Source organism: Halictus rubicundus, chromosome 12 (assembly GCF_050948215.1).
Source record: "Halictus rubicundus isolate RS-2024b chromosome 12, iyHalRubi1_principal, whole genome shotgun sequence".
Taxonomy (NCBI): Eukaryota; Metazoa; Arthropoda; class Insecta; order Hymenoptera; family Halictidae; genus Halictus; species Halictus rubicundus.
The window spans coordinates 2107500-2131650 of NC_135160.1; the positions used below are offsets into that span (position 1 = coordinate 2107500).

The 24151-nt window shown below is 44.5% G+C and overlaps 1 protein-coding gene across 1 annotated transcript; it reads left to right on the forward strand.

Moving 5' to 3' along the window:
• Positions 1-5070: 5070 nt before the first annotated feature.
• LOC143359463 (uncharacterized) lies at positions 5071-24151 on the forward strand. The gene is made up of 5 exons (XM_076797401.1): positions 5071-5340; positions 5455-5648; positions 20835-21115; positions 23486-23615; positions 23974-24151. The coding sequence occupies exons 1-5, from the start codon at positions 5071-5073 to the stop codon at positions 24149-24151; spliced, it is 1053 nt and encodes a 350-aa protein (XP_076653516.1).

A 24151-nucleotide genomic window follows, 5' to 3' on the forward strand; every position in this document is an offset into this window, starting at 1 on the left:
TTCTTTAACTGTGAAGGACATTCTCAATTGTATTAAATGTATTGTGAAATTACATGGCATGTTTTTAAACTTATACAAGAAATGTGTAATTTGTGAAGTGTTGTGTCAATTCATGTATTAAATTATAATTCATGACTTTTTAAATTACAAATTGAATAGCTTGAAGCGTTCTCTATGACAAAACAAACACCTACGCAAGTGATCAATATACCCTAACCAAAGTACTATGGTAAATGTCCCAGTGGCTGACCATGTACCGGCAGAGGTGAAATGAGAGTGCTCGCGCCCGAGATTTTAGTGTCCCCGGTATAGTGCTGCCCCCTAAACTAATTTTTAGCCTGGACCAGAACCTGCATCATCTTTTTAGCCTGGACACCGACCAGATATTTAGAAAGACTGCCAGCCTTACGGGAGAATGTGTCGCTCGAAAAATACGGTGATTTCTACTGCCCTCTAGGATAGATTTTGGTTGGAGTAAGAAACAGAAGGCCAACGACGGTAACTCGTCGATACAGAAGGCCACTAAGGAAATTCTCATTGGTGAGAAGGTGGATCATCACGGAACCATATCGATTATCAAATGTTACATTCTCCGACGAACGTATTCGAATTAAACAGATATTTCTTTTAGTGTTGCTTTTTAAGATTTAAAATATTGAAAGTAAAACTAATATCAAGGACAAAAAATTCGTAAAAAATTTTTACGTAAGAAATTATTAAAGCATAATTTTAGGAAAATCAATTTCTACTTCTTTCATATGAGATACCTTAATTTGTAATTTAAAAATGTTTCCTGAACAAGCATTATTTCCTTACACTTTTTTTATAGATAATTGTTCCAAGGATCGATCTGTGGGAACAGAAATATGTTGAAAACCAGAGTAGCGTTTATTTAACGTACTATTCCGAATAGTATAGAGTTTGAGAGAGAATCACGTGGATGAATTAATATAATATAAAATAATATAATTGTAGAAGCAAAGATGGGCAAATTTTTATTGAAATAGACATTTCAAACTGCGAATAAAAGATAAAAAAATGATTTGTTACGCGTCAAATAAAAATAATTATGTTATCTCTATTCCACACGTAATGAATTTATTCGACGAATAAAGATAATTTTTATAAAGTGTTCATTTTCATCTGTGTCTTTATTCGGCGGTTTATTCGACTTCGAATAATTTTCGGAGCCGTGTAGGAATGCTATAACGAGGACAGAGCAGTCAAAGACTGGCGCGCGCGTTACAACGTATGTAGAAATTCTCAAATATGAATATCAATAACCGCAATTCGTCAGGTTTTTTCAAAATTTTTGCATGCAATTAATTGGAAAAAGTTGACCAAAAATCGAATGACGCAACGGCCATTCAAAAATGTTGAAGGGCATTTTTGACTACCTCGTCCGGTTAGGCTATTTAACGACGAAATATTCCAAATTGTAATATTCCCACATATCAATATCATTTAAAATATTTCAAGTACTATTTAAAACTATTAATGAGTTTCAATAACAAACTAATTTAAATAGAAAATGAAATTTTGACAAAAAGTATAAGATGATTGTAAGCTCGCTATTACAGTAAATTATCGTTGACCGACCAACACCCTACAATGTAAGCAGATGGAGAATCGAGCACTATTGGCAATTTATGCTTTTATGTTTTTAATTAGAACAATATTGTTAATACGAATGAGTTGTAGAGCTTATCCCGATCAAAAGGAGTCCAAACACGACATCGTTTGGACTGTCTTTAATGAGATTGTAATTTTTATCGTAACATTACGTATCAGTCAAACTTGTTCGATTATACTCGAATTTGACCTCATTTTCATCAGGAAAATCCCCTCCATTCGCTCGTCACAATTTTATAAGGGTACATTGAAAAATCTAAAAGTTTAAACTTTCATTCTTGCGCCATTCTCCATCCGCTTACATTGTATGTCGTCTGTCATCGCTGGGTCTTTGAAGCTCGGCGCTCGGCAAAAGTTATTCGAAGATTTATTCGAAGCATTCGAATAAAAGATACAAATAAAAGATGAAAAAATTATTCGACCTTTGAATTAGGGCTGTTACTTTTCCGAAGCTTCGACACTTCGAACCTTCGATTAGTTTCCAGTTAACGGATAAAAGGAATAAATTTTCATAATTTGTTTCTATATTCACCATCTGAATTATTTCATTAATTTATTGTTAAGATAATATATTTATTATTTGAATTATCATTTCGATAGTTCACTGATGAAATAATTGTTTAAATAAATAAATTGTTACAATTTGTTTCTATATTCATTATTTGAATTGTTATTTCAATTATTTATTGTTAAAATAATGGTTTAAATGAATAAATTTTCAAATTTTGTTTCTACATACATTATGTGAATTATTTCAATATTTCATTGTTAAAATAATTATTTAAAGAATGTACAAGTATTTACATAATGAATATAGAAACACATTTCTATAGATTATAAAAATTTCCGTAGATTATAAATTTTTATACTCTATAGAAATGTATTCCTATATTAATCATGTAAATACGTGTACATTGTCTAAACAGTTATTTGAACAATAAATTATTGAAATAATTCAAATAATGAATATAGAAACATATTGTGAAAATTTATTTATTTAATAAGTTATTTTAACATTAAATAATTGAAATAATAATTCAAATAATTAATATAGAAACAAATTGTAAAAATTTATTTATTTAAACAATTATTTTATCAGTGAACTATCGAAATGATAATTCAAATAATAAATATATTATCTTAACAATAAATTATTGAAATAATTCAGATGGTGAATATAGAAACAAATTATGAAAATTTATTCCTTTTATCCGTTAACTGGAAACGAATCGAAGGTTCGAAGTTTCGAAGTGTCGAAGTTTCGAACCTTCGAATTTTCTGAAAACGAAGCTTCGATATTCGAAGCTTCGAAGCTTCGAAATCTTCGGCCTTCGAAGCAAAGTAACAGCCCTAGTTTGAATAAATCCGCTTCGAATAAAAAAAATTATCTTTTTTCGTCGGATAAATTCTCGTCGAATAAAATTATTTATTCGATACTCGTCGAATAACGATACTTTTTTTATTCGAACCTTCGAAGAACGAATAAAAATTTTTTTATCTTTTGCTACATAATGCACATATGATTTATATAACAATATAATATTTATATAATAATTATTGTTCAAAGCAATATAGTTAATTAATAATAGCAACAAAATTATGTCATCCTATAACAATAACAATACAGTTCTGAACAATGAATTTATTCGCGTATACGTACAGTTCCATTCATTTGTTATTTATACCCAACATAAAGTGTAACTAATAATAATCGAAATTAGTATTTGAAATCGTATTACTGAAATTTCGATCAGCTCCGAAATTGCTGACCAGTCTTCAAAGACAATGGAGAGTACATTTCACGAAGATGAAATTCCTTCCTTGGTCTACAGAAATAAAAAAACCATTACTCCAGCTCAAGAGGTGATTATAGCCAATATCGATCCCAGTGAAAAGTCTTATACAAATATGAATTACGAACATTGCTACGATAGAAGAAATGATTCATATGTCATACATTTCCCGAATTTTAACGGGATAAGTGAAGACGAACTCAAGAAAATGTTTTCCGTTTATGGCCCTGCGACTATACAGGGTTCAGGTGGTCAATTTGGTTTATATTTTATACGATATAAACATTTAGAAGACACCATAAATTGCCTAAATGGCTTCAAGGGTCATAAGAGCATTAAGATATTACCACATAAAAACAAAATTAACAACAAACCTAAGAACAAGAAACATACCAATAATAAATGGAAACCTGGGAAAATAAAACTAATCAATCTCTCCAATTCTGAAGAAGCAATTCAGAAGCAATCGGGTTATCATAATGTGGTCAGTAAAATAGACAGTGGTTGTGACACCTCTATTGGATCAACGTCAACGAAGATAGTACAGATGGACAAAAGAAGGTCTGAAATTTCGATCAGCTCTGAAATTGCTGACCAGACTACAAAGACAATGGAGAGTACATTTAACGAAGATGAAATTCCTTCCTTGGTCTACAGAAATAAAAAAACCATTATTCCAGCTCAAGAGTTGATTATAGCCAATATCGATCCCAGTGTAGAGCTAAAAGAGATATTAACTCTTTTGAATGATCATCATCTGATCGCAGTAACAGGCATCAATCGAGTACCATACACTGAAATTAGTTAGGTGATGTATTGGTAGATTTGTTTGGTGGTAGTAGGCAGGATTTGAACCCTGGCCGTCCGGGTGAAAACTTAGCACGCTACCGTCGCGCCACACCAATTCCTCAGAGATGTTGGTAAAGGAAGCATTTTATATATAAATGGTTACATTAAGCTTCACGGTTAAATTATATTTCTTTAACTGTGAAGGACATTCTCGATTGTATTAAATGTATTGTGAAATTACACGCCTCGAGCTCGGAATTACGCACAACCCTGAGCTGCGAAAGAAAAAAAAGAGGGTTCGGCGGCAACAGGGGGAGAAAACCCTTATTTATGACCTTGAACCGGTTGGTTCACTTGCGAGGAACGGGTCTAGATGGCACTGCTAAGGTCCACATGTGGGGCCGGCGACACAGCCGCGCATGTGCCGCGCAGTAAGCGCTACTGCGCCTGCGCGGCCGGGCGATAGCGGTAACGATCGCGTTGCCGACGAGCCTTTCGCTCTCTTTTCGCGACGCCTCTTAAAGTAAACGGACGTGTTCTTTAGTCTCCGTTCTACGCCTCGTCTCTCGGCCGACGACGTCGGGTCGTCGTGCCGATGAGTATTCTCGTCGGCGTGTAGTAACTCGTAGCGTGCAGACGTGTTTTATATACCGTGTATTCTGCCGCGTAGTATCTCGTCGCGGTGCCGGCTCTCTCTTTGTACATAGTAGTCGCGACTCGTCTCGAGTGTCGCGAGCTCTCAGTCGGAAGTTGGACACCCGTGGAGGACCGTCGGAACACATCAATACGTACATCTGTACGCCACCACCATTAAAATCCCCACATTGGTGACCCCGACGTGATCGTCGTTAGAAGGATGTATTTGCCGGAGGATGGACGCCTGCACGCGCAGAGGTGCAGCTTGGCCGCCATTTTTGGCAATCGTGTGCGGCGCCGTTTGGACTCCAAGGAATCTGCTGGGAGCCGCCGACACCGGTGCCTTGCCATGTCGCAGCCTTCCTCGGGTGACCTGGGTGTTCCTGTAGCATCTGGTGGAGTAGCTGCGACGGCGGCGTGGGACTCGCGGCTCCAGGAGGATCTCCTCAATGTGGTGTGCCGCGGTGCGCTGCGTTTAAGAGGTGTTGGTGTGTGTGCTCGTGCCGAGCGCGTGCGTGAGCTGTAACTTAGCGATCGACATTTCTGCGTCGGCGTTATTTTGTTCTTACGCATTTTTACGAACTATATGTACTGTTGCATTTAGTGCGTTATTAGTTGCCGTTCGCGACCCAGAAAGCGAAATTCACTTCGAGCCCTTGAAGAAGACCAGGCCACAGCAAGTCGCCCGTGGATTCTCCGCCGGAGCAGAGCACGCCATTGTGGACCAGTTCTGCATTGGGGAAGACGCCTTCAACGAAGCCGCCGATTTCATGGCCGAGGTACTCGGAACCACCACCGGTGAGTCATCTGCCTCCAGTAAACCTGTTCCCGATCTTCCTTACCGACTGGTGTCGCGCCTTCCGAAATTACATTTACCGACGTTCGACGGATGTATGTCCCAATTCCGATTGCATGATTCCGAATGCATGACCACGAAAGCGGTCCATTTAGAACTGGTCTCAGACTACAGCTCGCAGGCGTTTATAAGCGCCTTCCATCGTTTCATCGCGCGTCGAGGTTTGCTCCAAAGCATGTATTCCGACAACGGAACCCCATTCCAGGGCGCGGATCGCGAGTTAACCAAAGCATATAGCAATGCGATCGATAAAAAGGTGCATCGGCGCACATCTCCTCTAACGTTCGAGGAGATGGCCACGTTGCTCTGTAGGATCGAGGCTTGTTTAAACTCGCGACCCTTGGTTGCCGTCTCCGAGGCCCTCGACGATTACGCCGTGCTAACACCCGGACATTTCTTAACCCTTTCGCTACGGCAGTCCGCTCCGCCGGGGTGACGCCACTGAACGGGGCACCGCGCCGAAAAGTGTGCACGATGAACGTCGGTAGTCTTTTCGGTGTTTACAAGTTGCCGGATATAGACGGCACCCGTACACACAGGTCGTCGCGTGGATGCCGGCTATAGACGGCACCCGTAGCGAAAGGGTTAATCGGTGCACCTATCCCGAGCCACCCCGAACCGAGCGTACTCGAGCTGCGAGAGAACAGACTTTCTCGTTGGCAACTTGTACAGCGCCTGTCCGAAGGTTTTTGGAAGTCGTGGTTGCGCGATTACTTGCATACCCTACAACAAAGACCAAAATGGCGTGTCGCGCAGCGGTTGGCCAAGCGCGGCCAAATAGTATTGCTGCGCAATCCAAACGCGCCTCCAGCACACTGGGCCCTCGGACGTATAAGCGAATGTCCCCGGGCAAGGACGGACTTACCCGAGTCGTAACATGTAGTATTGATCACTCCCCGTGAGGGGAGTTCCGTACCTCGGGGATTCGCCCCATACCGGAAAAGTCAGCCGTTCATGTTTGGCTCTCTACCCCTAACTCCATCAGTTGCAAAGGAAACAGTCCGTAGGTGTTGTGGACTGGGCATTGGAAAAACCCCTCGTTCACCACTTAAGGATCATTACAACGGTAGACCGTCCCATACGGGAAGTAACTCGCTTAGCAGCTACCGAATCGGCTTGCGCCGACCCAGGAGCGTTACCAGCGGGGGCCACGAGGAGGCGGAGTTACCAGCTTAGCGCTCGGTCTCTAGCAGGTTTCGTCAACGGTGTGGTAGCCGTTCTCATGACTATTTCACCCTACGATCCCGAATACCCAGTTGTTGAGGTATTACCTGCGAAGGATCGTCAGGGTTATTTTGCCTTTATTTCTCTAAGTGCCGAAGTCTATGCGACTAAGGCATAATTCCATTGCGTGTTTAAACGCCGCACAACTCTTGTCTCGCAGCCCATGGTTGGCTGGTCTGCCTGCTCTCTTGCAGTTTATGCAAGTAGGCTTCTCTTCTTTCGACGGGCATTTATCATAAGTATGCCCGTCTTTACCGCAGTGCCCGCACGTGTCGGTTTTCGCTCTGCAATGCTTTGCAACGTGCCCAAATGACTGGCATTTGAAGCACCTAGTTGCAGCGATATAATCTTTAAGGGGGCCGGCAGGCATTTGGCCTTGACTGTCACGCTATGTTATGCTATGCCTTTTTTTCTAGACATTTTACGTCTTAAATAAGTATGTAATCAATTAATAATGCATACCACCGTGTTTGTACATGTCTTTGCTATGTCTGTATAGAGCCCTTTTTTCGATACGAACACAAAAGCCCGTAGGCTTGGAACCCTATGTAGACCCGGTTCCTGTCCAGCAGGATTTTCCGGGTCTTTACTGATACCTCCGCCACCCAGTTGGTGGCTCCACAGTCCTTTTTGCCGGTTTTAAACAGGAGTTTAAACTCGTCTTCTAATTTTGCCTCTGAGTCAAGTTCCAGATTCTGGTTCTTGATTGCCTTTAGGATATCCGCCTCGAATGTCTCCGAGGGGATTCCAAATATAATGGTTTTTGGTCTCCTCTTGGGGAGGGGACCAATGTCTATTTTCTTAAGTAGTTTCTCATTGCTGAGGACTTGCTCAAGGTCCTCAGCTGTCTCGGTCTCTATGAGAATGCCGGAGTTCCCGAGTTTCCTCAGGTTCCGGATTCGTATCTTTTCTTCTGTCGGATTTATGCAATCCGACAGTATCGTTTTGATCTCCTCGCTATTCTTTATTTTGCTACCCTTTGCTGGGTAGATGGCTGCAGCTGGCTTGGACTTTGTTACAGGGGTCCGTTTGGCCACTTGCTTTGTCACTTTATTTGCCTTTATAATGTCCGAGTACAAGAGCGGCTTGGAGGACGGGGCCTCTTCACCACGACTCCTCTCGGACGAAAGCTTGTCTATTTTTGCAGAGAGCTCATCAAGTCTCTCTGTTATTTTCCCTATGATCTGTTCTTGCATGGAGCTCTGCTCCTTTTGTTTGTCTAGTTTTTCCCTTAAAGCCGTGTTGTCTCTGTGGAGTTCAAGCCTGAACTCCCTGGCTTCCGTTTCTGCTTCCTCATGTTCCCCGAGTAGGGAGTTTAGGAGCTCTTCTGCTCTGCTCTGTTCGGGCTTAGCAAGTTCTCTGAGGAACCTCCTGAGAAGTTCCTCTGCGTTTAATGGCAGTTCGTCAAATCGTTCTCGTATGACGTCTTGCTGACTCGGCCTTTGACGAGTGTGCGTGGATACACACAAAGGTCCGAGCCAGTGTCGACGAGGTATTCGGTCTTCGTCACTTTGTCCGTGACGAAGAGGCGGCAGGTGGATGTTCCGTCACTGGCTGCCGCGGTCAGTGTCGGAGGGACTCGTTTCCCGCATACGAACACGGCTGGCGGCATTTGGTGGACTCCTTCCCAAACCTCTGGTGGTACCAGCAGACGTTCTCCGTCTTACGCGATGACCTGGACGAAGACCGACTCCGTCTGGGCGTCCTGCTTCCCTTGTGACTGCAAGGTCGGGATGTTTCGGCGATTCGAAGCTCCAGTTTCTCCAGTCGGTCGATCAGGAGCTCTGCCAGGCGGTCGGACTGCGTTGGGGCCGACGTGCTGGCTACCTGGGCTGGCTGCACCTCCGCGTGGATCTGGTCGGCTATCTCGGCTAGCTTGCTTAATGGCAGGTCTGACTGAGCCGAGACGATGGCTCTGGTCACGTTGGGTAGTCTACCTGACCACAGGGTCCGCAGGAATGTATTGTATAATTTCATTATACTGTTATTGCCTTCTTATTTTCCATATTGTTCACCTGAAGGAACAGGATTATGTAAGGCGGGTGCCTTGGAATAAATGTTCAAAATCAGGCGTACGTGACTGAGTCGTTTATTTACAAATAGAATGATGTCGCGAGAGCGTCCGAGGTGGTTCAACTAAACTCACGATTCACTTGACTCGCGATTGAACTCGGTCTGCGGTTTTTACAGCGACCGGACTGCGACCCGACTCTAAGTGACTCGGCGGAGAATCGGCTGTGACTTCTTCGTGACTTCCCTCTCGCGTCGGTAGTCTCTGCCTTATATTCTCAAAAATGCTTGTCGGCTGATTGGTGGAAGTCCTTGCGGGGAACTTCCACCAATCCGTGCATTTTACATAACACGCCCACGTTCCACGCCTCTCGTGCGTGAGAAGGGTGAGCGTGTCGTTCTGTTAAAAATCTAATTTTGGTGATGCAGCGGGGTGTCTTCCGGGCCCGTGCTAAGTGCGGTACGTGACTGCTGGCTTACGTCAATGGGCCCAGCTTTCCCGGGTGATAGAAACCAGGCACGCGTCGCTGGGACACTCTAGGCTGGAGACCCTTAGACTACCCAAAATTTATGGCGTCCACTTGCGCTATTGAGTTCGTCGCTAGGAACTACAAGGACACATCTGTCCGCTAAGTGGCCAAAAACGTTAAAGACGTTTTCTCACAAATAGCGTCTTATGTTGTGCAAACCATAAATCTTTCTTGGCGCTGGTGCGCTGAAGATTTCTCTTCCGGCGCCCAGCTAGCCGCTACAATTGTAATCATTATTTTATAATCGATAGTTTATAGGTGTAATTAATTAATTTGGACTTTCGGTCCACGCGGCGCGTACGTCCGTCGTATGACTCGGGGATTCGCGCGTCGCGGTTAACGGCCCTCACCCACGCTGCTCGGTTACGACGCTATCGTTGGCGCTGAACGTTGACCTTGGTCGACGTCGGTCTCGGTCGTATTAACTATTTTCAAGACCGCTTTACCGTCGTTTAATGGCAGTTCGTCAAATCGTTCTAGCTCAATCTTGACCTCTTTGATCAATTTCTTATGTGACTCGTTGCACGAGTCACTTGAGCGTTTGTTCTTTCTTTTCCTGCTTTTGGGAAAATCCCATTTGAATTCTTCTGGACCTAGGTCCGGGTATGAATCGTCTGTGTAATTGTCCGATTCGTCATCCCAGACAGTAGCTATGTCCCCGCCTGTCTGGGTCGTTTCTTTTTCCACCTTCGCCTTTCCTTCTACTTCCTTTTTCTTTGTTCCTCCTGCCTTCTTCGATCTTAATTTGGCTTTTTTGAGTTTATTCATATTTGTTCCCACGAATTGGGACGAAGGACGGTCGCTCCCCGGGTTACGCCCTTTCCGGGGAGAAGGCTTTTACTATCAGGATTTCGCCTGGTGTCCTGAAGTTAGTCGCTAATGGCCGGTGGACCCACCGACCGCCCGTGTCAGACACGGGACCTCTTTCACCGCGATCTTCAGCTTAGAGGTTAAGGGTTTGTTCAAGGGGTTCGCCTCCCCGTTGGGCCGACCGGTTAAGGTAAGCCCCCCGTTTCTCCCGTTCTGCAACATACCACCGGATGTATCCGGCGGGTCGTCGCGGCAGAGGGGAGTCTTCCGGGTGAGAGCCGCGGTTATCGCAAGCGATAACTCACGCAGGAGCTCTCTTACCAGAGCCCCGTTAGTCACTCGAAGGTGTCTACAGGTCCTACCACGTGAAGGAGGGGTTGATGCGTCAGGGTTATACCATGATATAAGTCCCTGACGCTTATAAGACCCGAGGGATACACACAGCCGTTTTCAATGATGTGTGGTATCACGTATAATTAATTATTTATTTAAGGAACAGAAAAGAAATAGACTTAAGTGTACAATAGTTGCGCGCTTAGTTACTAACCGTTAATCTAAACTACACGATGACAACTATACAACTTCAACCCTCAACTTCTTACAACTTACTCTACAACTTTCGGACAACGACCACGACTCTCAGACAACGACTACGACTGACTCCTCCCTCATCTAGCAAGACTCGGTTCATCCCCACGCTCGCCCCTGCCGGAGTTTTCACCATGCCCAAATATGGGCATGAACATCGTCAATGGGCCGAAGGCCCATCGTCGCTCGCAATCCAACGCTGGTCAATGTCGCTTTCCCTTTTTATGGCCTTTTTCCGGCCTTCGCTGCATGCCTGTCCTAAAGTGTCCCTAAAGTCTACCTAAAGTCTATATCTTAAAACTATGTAGCGGGTGCCCGCATATTCCCGATACCACATTATGTCTATCATATTATGTTACGTCCCGCGGGTCGCGAACGTGATTTTAAAAGGGTCGCGGATCCCAACGCGGAATAAAGACGTAAGCTGTACTGACTTTCGGTCCACGCGGCGCGCACGTCCGTCGTATGACTCGGGGATTCGCGCGTCGCGGTTAACGGCCCTCACCTACGCTGCTCGGTTACGACGCTATCGTTGGCGCTGAACGTTGACCTTGGTCGACGTCGGTCTCGGTCGTATTAACTATTTTCAAGACCGCTTTACCGTCGGAGATCCGTGTAATGCAATGAGGAACTGATACTCCGGGTGATAACTCCTGCCGCGCGATGTAGCCGCACTCGAGCCCGGTAGCTGTCATTGCTACATTACGCCGACGTGCGTGCTTTTAATGAAATTCGACCCGTTGAGACAAAGGGGAGTCGGTTCCCGCACCAGGTCATGGCGTTGTCCGCGTACGAGATGACCGCTTCTTCGCGTAGAAAAACAGATCCGACCAATCCGTCGGTCGGAATGGGGAAAGTATCGGGAACGACTTGGAAATCGATAATTTTATTGAGGCAAGTTAGGCGTGCTACGCCGAGAGAAGTGGTAGTTACTTCGCCGATACCTTCTATAATAACGCGTCTCGCCGTGTCGACTAAAATGCTCGGATCTAAGAATGATAATTTAATAATGTTCGTGCAGGCCCCTGTATCTACGAGAAGGTCTGCCGTACATTTTAATTCTGGAATATCGAGTTTAATAATTAATACATCATCGCCCGAGCGGACTGTTACTCTTGCGATTCTTCGGACTGGTTCGTCTCCGGCTGTGACGAGTTGCGCGGATTGCCTGGCCCGATTGACTTGCCTCCCGTCGGCGATTCGGGGCGGACGGGAGGGTCGAGCCGTTTCCCGATTGTTCGCGGATTCGGTTATTATATTCACGCTTGCGGCACTCGTGAATGTCATGTCCCGGGGTTTTGCAATAGTTACATAATTTCGCAGGTGGCCGCTACTTAATACACAGGTGGCCACTACGTAATATATTGATCACTTGCGTAGGTGTTTGTTTTGTCATAGAGAACGCTTCAAGCTGTTCAATTTTTAATTTAAAAAGTCATGAATTATAATTTAATACATCAATTGACATAACGCTTCACAAATTACATATTTCTTGTATAAGTTTAAAAACATTATAGGGGCTGCACGAACCTCCTTCGCTCGGGGTCCGTGTGGGGGGATCGTGACGCAACCGGGTATCGCGGTGGGGCTCGCTAGCACCCGATGACGTACTGCCAAGCGTCTTGGCGCGCTCGCGGATGGAAATGATGGCAATGTCTACGGATGACGATAGTAATAACTTATAAATAACTTATCTTCTTCTTTAATCTATGATGCGTCGCGGTTGACGTCATCAACAACACGTCGGTCGTCCGACGTGACAATTATCGATCCGGCTTAAGCTCTATTATGAATAGTCTGCGACGACTTCTCAGAGTGAGCCGAGTCTTGTTTAATCGTATTTTGTACGTATTTAATCGGGTTGTGTATTGATAGACGTTGCAGGCGGAACTCGTTATTCACCTGACGCTGATTCGTATAAAGTGTGCACACTGTAGTCCGCACACTTCCATATTATTCACCATTGTAATCATTATTTTATAATCGATAGTTTATAGGTGTAATTAATTAATTTGGAACTTATTGCGATATTTATAAAATAATGATTATTCAACAAAATATATTCTGTAATAGTTATTGTAGAAAATTCTACTTCGAAGCGATCGTGCACGCTCCGTGGTTTCGCTTTTTCTCGGAATGAAGAACACTCTTTCGGTGGCGTGGTGTTTATTGACTGGTTGCTATGCAATTGTACAGAGATTGTTTTATGTTAATTCGCAATGTGTTCGTCTAAAGTAACTAACTTCCGCACGGACCTCCCCACTTCATGACCAGGTCTTGGTTCACCTGTTTATGACGTAGCGTCGATGACGTCGAGCCATCGGCTACGTGCATACACTCGAAGGAACGCATGTCTCCTCGGGTCATAGACTACGCTACGCTGTGATGACGCCTCAGAGTGAGCCGAATCTTGGTTAATCGTATTTTGTCTGTATTTGATCGGGTTGTGTATTGATAGGCGTTACAGGCGGAACTCGTTCTTCACCTGACGCCGATTCGTATACAGTGTGCACACTGTAGGTGGAACGTGATCTTCACCTTATTGTTTATATAAATGTTTGTATAAGCTAGGTGGAACATGATCTTCACCATATGCTTGTTCGCATGAATATATGTTGTAGGCGGGACGCGGTCTTCGCCTGGTTTGGCTGTTAGGCCCGTTCGAATCGTTTTAGAATTTGTTGTGGTCTCACTCTGAGGTGTCGCGACGCGACATACTCCCCCCGTTGAGAGGGTACGATCAACTGTTGCGCTTTTAATCGTGACTCAGAAGTGTACAATGTCTATATGGAGTCGGTGGTATATGTACTGAGTAAGTCGGTAATTTGCTAACGATTGAGCTCGATATTTGTGTTTTACGAAACGCCCGTGGAGAGTTCATTCGGAAGGTAACGGACACATGATTTGTGTGGTCCGTTTGAATTCCCCGTTTGCTGTTTTCACCGTAGCTGCTCGCGCTACTCCGTCCTCACCCGGATGTAGGGCCGTGATCCTGCCTAATGCCCATTGCGAACAGGGTTGATTTCTGTCCTTGAGCAGCACGACGGTACCGACCTCGATGTTTGGGCCGTCCTTAGCCCATTTTTGCCGTTTTTGCAGTTCATTCAAGTACTCTTTGTTCCAGCGTGTCCAGAAGTCTTGGCGGACCTTCGTAATGTGTTGCCAGGTGGATAGGCGATGTGCTGGAACTTGTAACAAGTTACCCTCGGGAAGGGTGGTTAATGCTTTCCCAATTAAAAAATGCGCTGGCGTAAGTGCGGTCAAATCGTTCGGGTCGGAGGATAATGGTGTTATGGGTCGGGAATTCAGGATGCCCTCAATCTCTATGCAGAGCGTATTGAGCTCTTCGAAGGTAAAAAGTGAATCGCCGACAACCCGCCGAAGGTGATGTTTAAACAATTTCACCATCGATTCCCACAAACCGCCGAAATGGGGGGCCGCTGGTGGATTAAAATGCCACGTGATCCGACGGTCACTGGCAAATCTTTGAACGCGTTCTCGGTGCGTATCCGATTGGAGCAATGCGTATAATTCCCTTAGTTGACTACTCGCGCCCACAAAATTTGTGCCGTTATCTGAGAATATATGAGCAGGTAACCCCCGTCGCGCCGCGAACCGTCGCAAAGCTGCGAGGAACCCCTCGGTTGACAGGTCGCTAACGATTTCTAAATGTATCGCCTTCACGGCCATACACACAAACACGCACACGTACGTTTTAATTCGCGTTCTGTTTCGATGCTTGCGTTCCTTTATGAAAAAGGGTCCGCAGAAATCCACGCCGGTGTTTTCGAAGGGTGTCGCCTCGCGTATTCGAACCGCCGGTAGATTGCCCATTCTATATTCGGTGCTAGTTGCGTTGAAACGGAAACACCGTGTGCACGAACGTATTATCTGACGTACTTGGTTGCGTCCGTCAAGTAACCAAAATCTTTGCCGGAGTATGTGTAAAGTGGTTTGTATGCCCGTGTGATGGTGTTTCTCGCGCGTTTCCCGGATGATTAGGTCGGTTAGCCGATGCCGACTCGGTAGCAAGATCGGATGTTTTTGATCGTAGGGCAGATCTGATTTTTGCAGGCGCCCACCAACCCGCAGTACAGCGTCTTCGTCCAGGAACGGATTGAGGCTCGCGATTCGGCATTTCGATGTCGTATTTTTGGCTTGTAGACACTTAATTTCGTTTCCGAATTGCGATGTCTGCACATTTCGGATAATTCGAGTCTCGGCCAATTGAATTTCTTGGGCGCTCAGCGAACCGCCGCGTGGACCACGTGGCCGGAACCGTAAACAATATGCGATTACCCTTTGTAATGTGGTATATGACGAGCAACGCGTGAATAAATCTATCGTGTTCGTGTTCGCGACGAAACAAGTGACCGCCTTGAGATCGGGAATCTCGATGTTTTGCAGCACTTCGTCGGGCCATTCGTCCGCGTTTTTAATCAGCCACGACGGACCGACGACCCATGCACGATTCTGTAGAAACGCGTGTGGTAATTGGCCTCGGGATAATGCGTCTGCCGGATTGTACTCTGAGCGGACGTGTCGCCAGGTATGATCACCGGTAATTGATTGAATTTCCGCGACTCGCGTGGCCGCATACATTTTTAGTCGATGCGGTGCCGTTCGAATCCAATGTAGAACCACGGTCGAGTCGGACCAAAATACCACCTTATCAGGTGAGATATCAAGCGCGTCGCTCGCCTCGCGGTATAGCCGGGTCAACAATAACGCGCCGCATAATTCTAATCGTGGAATGGTCACCGTCTTGAGCGGCGCGACTCGCGATTTAGCGCACAATAAATGACACTGGACAATCCCGTCCTTCCCGGTCGACCGCACGTATAAACATGCACCATATCCAATGGTGCTCGCGTCGCAAAATCCGTGTATTTCGATATTTCGAGGTTGATCCGTTAAAACTCTTCGGTGAAATGCGACTGCTCGGAGTAGCTCTAATTGCTGCGTGAACTGCGTCCATTCCGAGTGAATAGACTGCGGAACAGATTCGTCCCACGCGATTCCTGACCGCCATACGTCCTGCATAATCTTTTTTGCGTGTAACACGACCGGACCCAACAAACCCAAAGGATCGAAGATCCTCGCTATTTCGGAGAGGATAGATCGCTTCGTCGCCTTGCTTCCGACGGCGTCCGTACAGGTAGTGTAACATATCTCGTCCGTGTTCGTTTTCCACGAAATGCCTAACGTTTTCAGTGATCGGTCAATATTCACTATGAAGTTTGCGCGCAGTTCATTATCCGTGAGATCATCCAAAATGTCCCGGTTGTTCGATGCCCATTGTCGGATCGAAAAACCGCCGCGACTCAGGGCGCCCGTCACCTCTCTCCGTATCGCGCGAGCTTCGTCGATGGTATCAGCGCCGGATAGAAGATCGTCAACGTATAGGTGTGATTTTAGTATCTTAGCGGCTCTCGCATACGACTCTCGTTCGTCGTCGGCTAGTTGATGCACGGTTCGGATCGCGAGGAACGGTGACGATGAAACGCCGAATGTGAGCGTATTTAATTGGTACGTTTCAATTTTTTCGTTCCGGCGCCATAATATTTTTTGGTACGGCCGATCGTCTTCGTGCAAGAGTACCTGACGATACATCTTTTCGATATCTGCCGTTAGCACATATTTGTACGTGCGGAAACGAATTAGATGCGCGAATAACTTCGGTTGTATAGTGGGTCCGACCAGAAGAATGTCATTTAGTGACGCGCCGGACGTTGTTTTCGCAGACGCATCGAATACCACGCGAACTTTGGTGGTGCTACTAGCTTCTTTCACTACCGCGTGATGGGGCATATAGAATCCCTCGTCACCGGGAGCCTCCATCAAAGACATATGGCCTAAAGCTAAGTACTCGTCGAGAACGCGCTGATACTCGTCTCGCAATACGTTGTTCGCGTTTAATTTGCGTTCAAGGGATAGCAGTCGCTTGACCGCGCCGTTTCGCGAATTGCCGAGCCGTTCGCGGGTTCCGCGAAATGGTAAACGTACCGTGTACCGACCGGACGGATCGCGACTAACGTTCCTTTGAAAATGCATTTCGCACGCGACTTCTTCCTCCGACCGCAGTCCTTCCGTTTCGACTTCTTCTATCTGCCAAAACTTGTCGAGTTGCGTTTCCAGCGTCGACAAGTGGCACGCGGCTCTTGTTGCTTGTTGTTGCGCAACGCCACCAGTCACGACCCAACCCAATCGCGTTTTCTGTAAGTACAAATCTTGTCCTTCGCGCGAGAGGTTAATTTGACCAACCTGGAATAGCGAAACTGTCGCTCCAGCACCGATCAACAAATCTACTGGACGCGGCAGATGGAATTCAGCGTCCGCTAGGCGGATGTTACGCGGAATTGTCATTGAGTCGCGTGGAAATACCTCCGATGGAACCAGATCAGTGATATTCGGGATACTGAGACACGTCAATTCTTTTTCAAACCCGTCGAAGGTCGATCGTACTTGTAATTTAACCGGGCCCTTCGACACTGTGTGCGTGCCGTTTAACGTACCGATGGGAAACGATTGCGCGGTTACCCGTATACCTAATCGCCGTATGAGCGCCTCAGTGACAAAATTGGCCGTTGCGCAGGTATCTAATATGGCTCGGGCTCTTACCGATCGGTTTTTACTAATGATTTCCACTATGGCGCTCATTATCAACTGCGGTGACGCCGTAGGAAGTACGGTCGCGAGACTAATCGTCAGCTCCCTGCTCGGTAAGGGTAGTCATGCTGACTTTCCGGCGTCCGCATTGTCAATCGCGGGTTTTGAGGTATCGGTTCTGCTCGAGCTCGCAAATTCGAAGTTGTGTAATAATGTATTGTGCCGTCTTTGACAGATTGTACAACTCGAATACCGGCATGGAGCGTCGCGATGGGAACGTAGGCAGTTGAAGCAAACTTTCGCGGTTTTTACGAGCTCGATGCGCTTCGGGACGGTTAAGCGCTTAAATGCGGCGCACGTGAAGAGGGGATGACAGCTAATCTTACACGCGACGCACTTGCGTTCTTGGGTGACGAATGCGCGATTCAGCGGACGTATGCGTCGCCGTTTGTGAGCGCGGTCGTCTCTCTCGCGCTCGCGGTCTCGATCGCTAGATCGCATCTTGTCTGTGCGCGATACACAAACCGCGGTTTTGTACAAAAATTCGAGCATTTCATCCAAGCTCGGATATTCCTGTCGGCTTAAGCCTGCCTGCCACTTCTCGTACGTGATTTTAGGTAGTTTGCTCTCGAGTAAGTGAACGACGGTTTGTGTGCAAACCGGTGTTCCCAGCGCGTGTAGCGACGCAAAGTGCTGTTGAGCGTCGTCGGCTAACCGCGTCAGGCCGATCGTGGATTCCTTATCGAGTGTCGGCATGTCGAATAGCATGGACATATGCCGCGATACCAGAAGGCGTTTGTTTTCGTACGCTCTTTCCAGAAGATCCCATGCCTTCGCGTAATTGATCCCGTCGACGTCAAAGAGCCGAATTTTGTTTGCCGCTTCCTGTACTAACGCGGACCGGAGGTATTGTAATTTCGCCACGTCGTCTAGTTCACTGCGTGAACCGATCATGCTGTTAAATGCGTTTTTAAACGACAACCAACTTTCATAACGACCGTCGAAAGTCGGCAATGAGGCATCGGGTAATTTAACGGGGCGACTTTTCGCACCGTCTGTGCTTCTGCCGTCGTTTGCAGAGTCGGTATCTGCGCGCGAGATGTCTGGGCGATTTAAAATGTTCTCGGCCCGGCCCGCGAGATCATAGAAACGGGTCGTAATCTCCGCGAAGATGTTGTCACGTAATAATAACTCGATTGTTAATAAAAATAAGCAGATGCTAGACTGTTGTCCAGCATTGACTCTCTTTATTCAGTATTACATAAATAAACCGACAGTATTTCGATCCGCGTACTTTTGTGGTTCCTTAGCGACTGATAATCCGTATCCGTTCTCTTGTATTTATAAGATGTTGTTATCAATCGGGCAAATTCCGGGCAACGGTCGATCCTTTGTGGCTCAAAGATTAGGGGTGATGTCATCCGTTCTCCTGTGTTTGTCCTATGTTGTTATCAACTGGACGTAGTCCAGTCAACAGTCGATCCTTTGTGTTCAAAAATTAGGGGTGACGTCATCTGCGATAATTTACAGAAATTTGGGCGTTACACTCCCCCCAACTTAGATTGAAGTTAGTCCTCTAACCTGGATAGTTCCGGAGGATGGACTTGTGGAATTTGACTGTTCTTGGCTGGAACAGGATCTCTGGTTCCGGCGATGGTTGTGATTGCCGTTGGTTATTCACCAATGTGGCTAAATCTGTGTACATGTTTAACAACGGTGCGGTAGCGCCCGGTGCTGGCGTTTCTACATTATTTTCTATATGAGTCGTCTTCGACTTACAACTGAGAATATGAATACAGAGTTTCGATGGAAGAAAGGATTTGATACAGTTAAAAATACCCGTTTTGTCTAGTCCCCAAATGACTAGGGCGGTTAATGCTGCGTAGCCGGCAATCTGCAGTGTGGACAGTCCCCACGACTTTACAGATTCGATTCGATGTTCGAATTGGAGTCTGTTAATTTCTTGCTCGATATCATCTAATGTACTGTGGTAACAGTTTAAGTTGTTTAATACTTTTGGTGTCTTGTCTAACTTTTGCAAGATTGATATGTAATCGCTACTATTCGGCGTTCGAATTTCTTTGTGCCTGGTTTCGTATGATACGCTAAAACGCGTTTGTCCTATTCGCATATAATTGTTATTATATAATAATTCGCAAGATGTGTTGGATTTTAATAAACTAGGTTGTCGTAAATACACAATACTGTGTTGCGTTCCGCATATGGTGTTAATTTCTATGGGTTTCTCTGGAATAGCTATATACTGATTCTGTTCTTTTAATGGCATAAAAGTAATATCGTCTATTTTCAAAATTACAATTTGGCATGAAAGGATTTGATTATTGAAATTAATGAGCTCTGTGGTACAATCGTGTCGTGTGTTTCTGTTGTGGATTGGTTGAGTCTGTTTACACATGGTTATACCGGTTTTTGTTTTGCAATGTGTATTCAAATATTCTTGCTCCACGTTAATATAATTTAACCCTGAAATCAAATAAATTTGGTGTTCCACGAGTGGGATCATAAATACATTGTTCTTCTTCGTTGGGATGGGGTAGATGCGGTCTATATCCCATTGCAACGTAGGTAGAATTGGTACTGAGATTTTGAAAAATAATTTGTTGTCCGTAATAAACAACTTTAATTCTGCAAGATCAAGTATGGTCTGGAAGTTCTCGTGAGTTGGTTTTAATGCCAAGTGTGTAGTTTCGTTTTCGAGTGTGCGTTTGTATGCGTCTAGAAATTCTTTTGGTTCTAAAATTTGTGGGCTAATGATTCCCTGTTTCGCTAGTGTGATGGTGGTAAGTAGTTCGTCGTATGAAAAGTGTAAATCCGCGATTGCTCCTTCTGTTCTAATGATCCAGTTACTCATGAGTGCGTCACGTTCGGCTTTAAGTGAATTTGCTCGTGCATCTAAAGTGAGTTGGTTTATGCGTTGTAAACTGTCGGAATCTAACATTTTACGGATGAGAGCGGTTTGATTACTGACTATCGTTTTCAATTTATTGTTCGCGTTGAAAAGTTTGTCTATGTTCGCGTTGACAGTGGTTAAGTCGTCTTCGTCTAACGTTCCGAATAATGATTTTGACAATTTGACCCTTTTTTATTACACATGCGATGTACCTATTGAAATAAATAAAGCAGCAATTTATTCAAGATTGCGTACGGTTTTTGTCCCACTATTGGCATATTCTCAAATTACGTAAAGTAAAACGATATAGTCCTAGAAAACAAGAATTTGCATGAAAGTGCACGCTGTAGTTATTAAAAATTCTTTTTTCTTACTTAGCATACAATTGTTAAAATATCGCAGAATCATTGCTTGCCGGCATTTTGAAAATTGTTCGAATTTTCTAGGTACCAAACCATAATGAAAATATATTGGAGATTACTTTGCGTGAGTTTGTTATGTTTGGGAGCCGGCAGAGTGGAAGGACTGCAAAGATGGGGTTCTCAGTTTGGAAAAGCTCCTCTCCTGGAGAGATTCTTCTGGAAGACGTTGGACTTCGCTTATCCGGACGAAGCGAGCAGACAAATGGCGATGATGAGGGGAGATTTTGTACCAGAAAACGCGCTACCCGTTGGCATCGAAATATGGCGAAATAAACTGTTTGTCACGGTGCCAAGATGGCGGAACGGTAAGCTCCAATTGAATATATCCCTTTATTTGCAACTACTCATGTATATACTAACTAATACGAATATCTAAATATTTTATTCGTTCGAATAATATTTAAAATATTATCATGTAGGACAGCTAAATTTTGTTCAAATTGTACACCTTCGAATGTAGTATTTGATCATATAACAAAACTTTGTAGAATGTACTTGAACAATAACAATTTGAATTGTTTTTTTAATGTTTCTTAGTAATTGTTAATCCATTTTTATACAGCCACGTGGAATACATAGGTATATCCAGTCGTTTTTAAACAATTCTTTTATCGCATTATACGGGAAACTGCTGTTAAGCATAACTACATCCATTTCCGTTTGAATTGCAATGGAATTAACTAACTTTTATCACCTTTTAACTCCGGAGAGAAAACCAGATAAAAATCTCGAGCAGAAAACCGGAAACTGACGCGAACACACTGTGTAAAATGTAGAGGATCAGTGTGGTCGGTGCAAGCCTCGAATCTAGTCTGGCTGGCTTCCGGTTTGCGACACAAAGTGCCGAAATCCGCGCGAGAGCGATTACAATACAGGACTTCTATTTCTCTTTACCTCCGCCTTCGCATCGACTTAAATCTAGAAGGGAACTCGCGAATGAATGAGTCTTATTCACTTTTATATTCTCGTATTTCCGATTTTTTTTCTTCTCGGTACTCTAAGTTCATCATAAGCGATGGCGCGCGCCAAGTCATTGTGCATGGAGAAAATCTTGAAATCTTAACTCAAACTCAAAATTAGTTCGCAAATTTTGATTAATTCTCCATTGGAAACTCCCATTTCAAAACTGAAAATATTCGATCAAAATCGCGAATAGGATTAGCGGAAGAATAATTTAACCCTTTGCACTCGGCGCTATTTTCATTTTATTCATACGAAACCGATCCGATTTCCACATATAGTATTTAAATGTTTAGTGATCTACTAAATACAAATTTTGTAATGTAACAAATATTTTGTAATATTTTTTGTAATTTCCTTGAAATAATGCCATAACAATTTCTAGTGGTGCTTCAGAGTCACCACTCGAGTGCTAAGGGTTAAGAGTATTCTCAAGAAATTGTCGATAATCGTACCGTGATAATTTGGTTAAAAAAAAAAATTAGAAATTGATATTCATCTCGAATCAGAGATTCACTTACGCAGTGCAGTTTCAATGTAAATTATTTTTACGTGTCAAACAAATGTCCCCCCTCTCTCTCGAACGAACGAACGAACGAACGATTTCCACCTCGCTTCCGTTGGTTCTTTTTCACGTTTTTCTCCTTGTTCCGGTTCCGATCTTCCCAGCAGTCCCTCTGAAAGTTCTCGAAACGCGTCGAAGCCCGCGGAGGTCGGCATTGTTTTTACAAGGTTTTATTTGTCCGCGGCTTTGTTCGGCCGACTCTTTCTTCCGACGTCAGCTTCTCCCCAGGCAGAGGATATGAAATATTAAGAGAGAAAAGAAGAAAGAGGTTCCTGTCACACCGTCCGAGCAGAATGAATTCGGAACGTTCAATGACTTCCTTCCTGAGCCCGGGAAGCGAATTGTTTTAGAATTCGGCACGCAATCAAAGCAAAAAAAAAAAACAACAACTCGATCCGAGCTTGTCTGACCTCCGAATGCCATTATCCTGGTCTCCAAAGACCTTTCTGCTCACTGCGGAACATGTTAAACACCATGGTCCATCGATTCCATCATTAAAGATTTGCTCATTCTTAAGCCCACCCTAACATTTTCTGTTCGCTGAAAAATCGGATCTGCACGTTGATCGCACGCGACTAACGTGTTGACCAATTTTTCCCATCCTTATCTCCAGTGTTGACCTTTCTTTAGGTCATTTGTGTCTGTGACTAAATATTTTTTATAGATCTAAATATATTGTAGAATTCGGCACGCACTCAAAGCAAAAGCTAACTCGGAATGACCTCCGAATTATCCTGATCTCCAAAGACCTTTCTGCTCTCTGCGGAACATGTTAAACCATGGTCCATCGAGCTCATTCTTTCTGAGCCCACCCTAACGTTTTCTGTGCGCTGAAAAATCGAAGCGATCTACACGTTGATCGCATGAGACTAACGCGTCGATTAAACTTTTCTCATCGTTATCTCCAATTTTTGATCTTGCAACCTTCCCGTTGACCTTTCCGGAGACTATCTGAATATGTGCCTTTCAAAACTTTGCTTCTATTGTCGGGCATACATGTTTCCGATAAAATCGAGTTGCGTGTGCCAGAGTTTCGATAACGTTCCGAACGCGATCACGCTATTCTAGGATTGGTTGGCGTGCAAATATTCGTTCATAATTTAGGACGTTCGGAATGCAGTTCAGTGACGTGTGGTACTAACTATTGTAGGTATTCCGGCGACTTTGAATTATATATCGCTTGACACAAATCGGGGAGGATCGCCTAGGCTCACGCCTTATCCAAACTGGGCGCAAAACAAAGCTGGAGCGTGCGGCACTGGCATGACCACTGCTTACAGGTCAGTGTGATGCAAAACTGTATAATAAACTATAATGAACAATGAACCGTTGAAGTACAAAAATCACTAATAAGCAATGAAACTTAATGTACATTCATATTGTACATGAACATTTAACACATTCGCACCGGATGACACATGCGTTTTTAAAATCCTCGTACTTCCGTCTGAAAATGAACAGATAAAACGTAAATGATTCGATTTATTTTGAGATATGATGGACGTTTTAACAGTTAGACATATGAACCGGTTAAAGAATTGAAACATATACATATAGTCTATCTTTTTCGAACCCAATGTTACCACCTTTCTTCGTTCGTTGTTACTGCAAAATATCACGTCAGTTTTATCATTATAGAATACACGCAGACGCGTGCGACAGATTGTGGGTCCTAGATACTGGTACTATAGGCATCGGGAACACAACGGTGCAAGCCTGCCCTTATACCCTGAATGTTTTCGATTTGACAACGGACAAAATCTCAAGGCAATACAGACTGAGACCCGAAGACATCAACATGGTATCTCTTTCTTGA

What these genes read in the sequence shown, in the direction of transcription:
- LOC143359463 (XM_076797401.1), top strand. Translation starts at nt 5,071, where the DNA reads ATGTATTTGCCGGAGGATGGACGCCTGCACGCGCAGAGGTGCAGCTTG. An exon ending in TGCGTTTAAGAGGTGTTGGT is followed by an intron (nt 5,341 to 5,454) that starts GTGTGTGCTCGT and finishes TGTTGCATTTAG; the next exon opens with TGCGTTATTAGTTGCCGTTC. An exon ending in GGTACTCGGAACCACCACCG is followed by an intron (nt 5,649 to 20,834) that starts GTGAGTCATCTG and finishes CGAATTTTCTAG; the next exon opens with GTACCAAACCATAATGAAAA.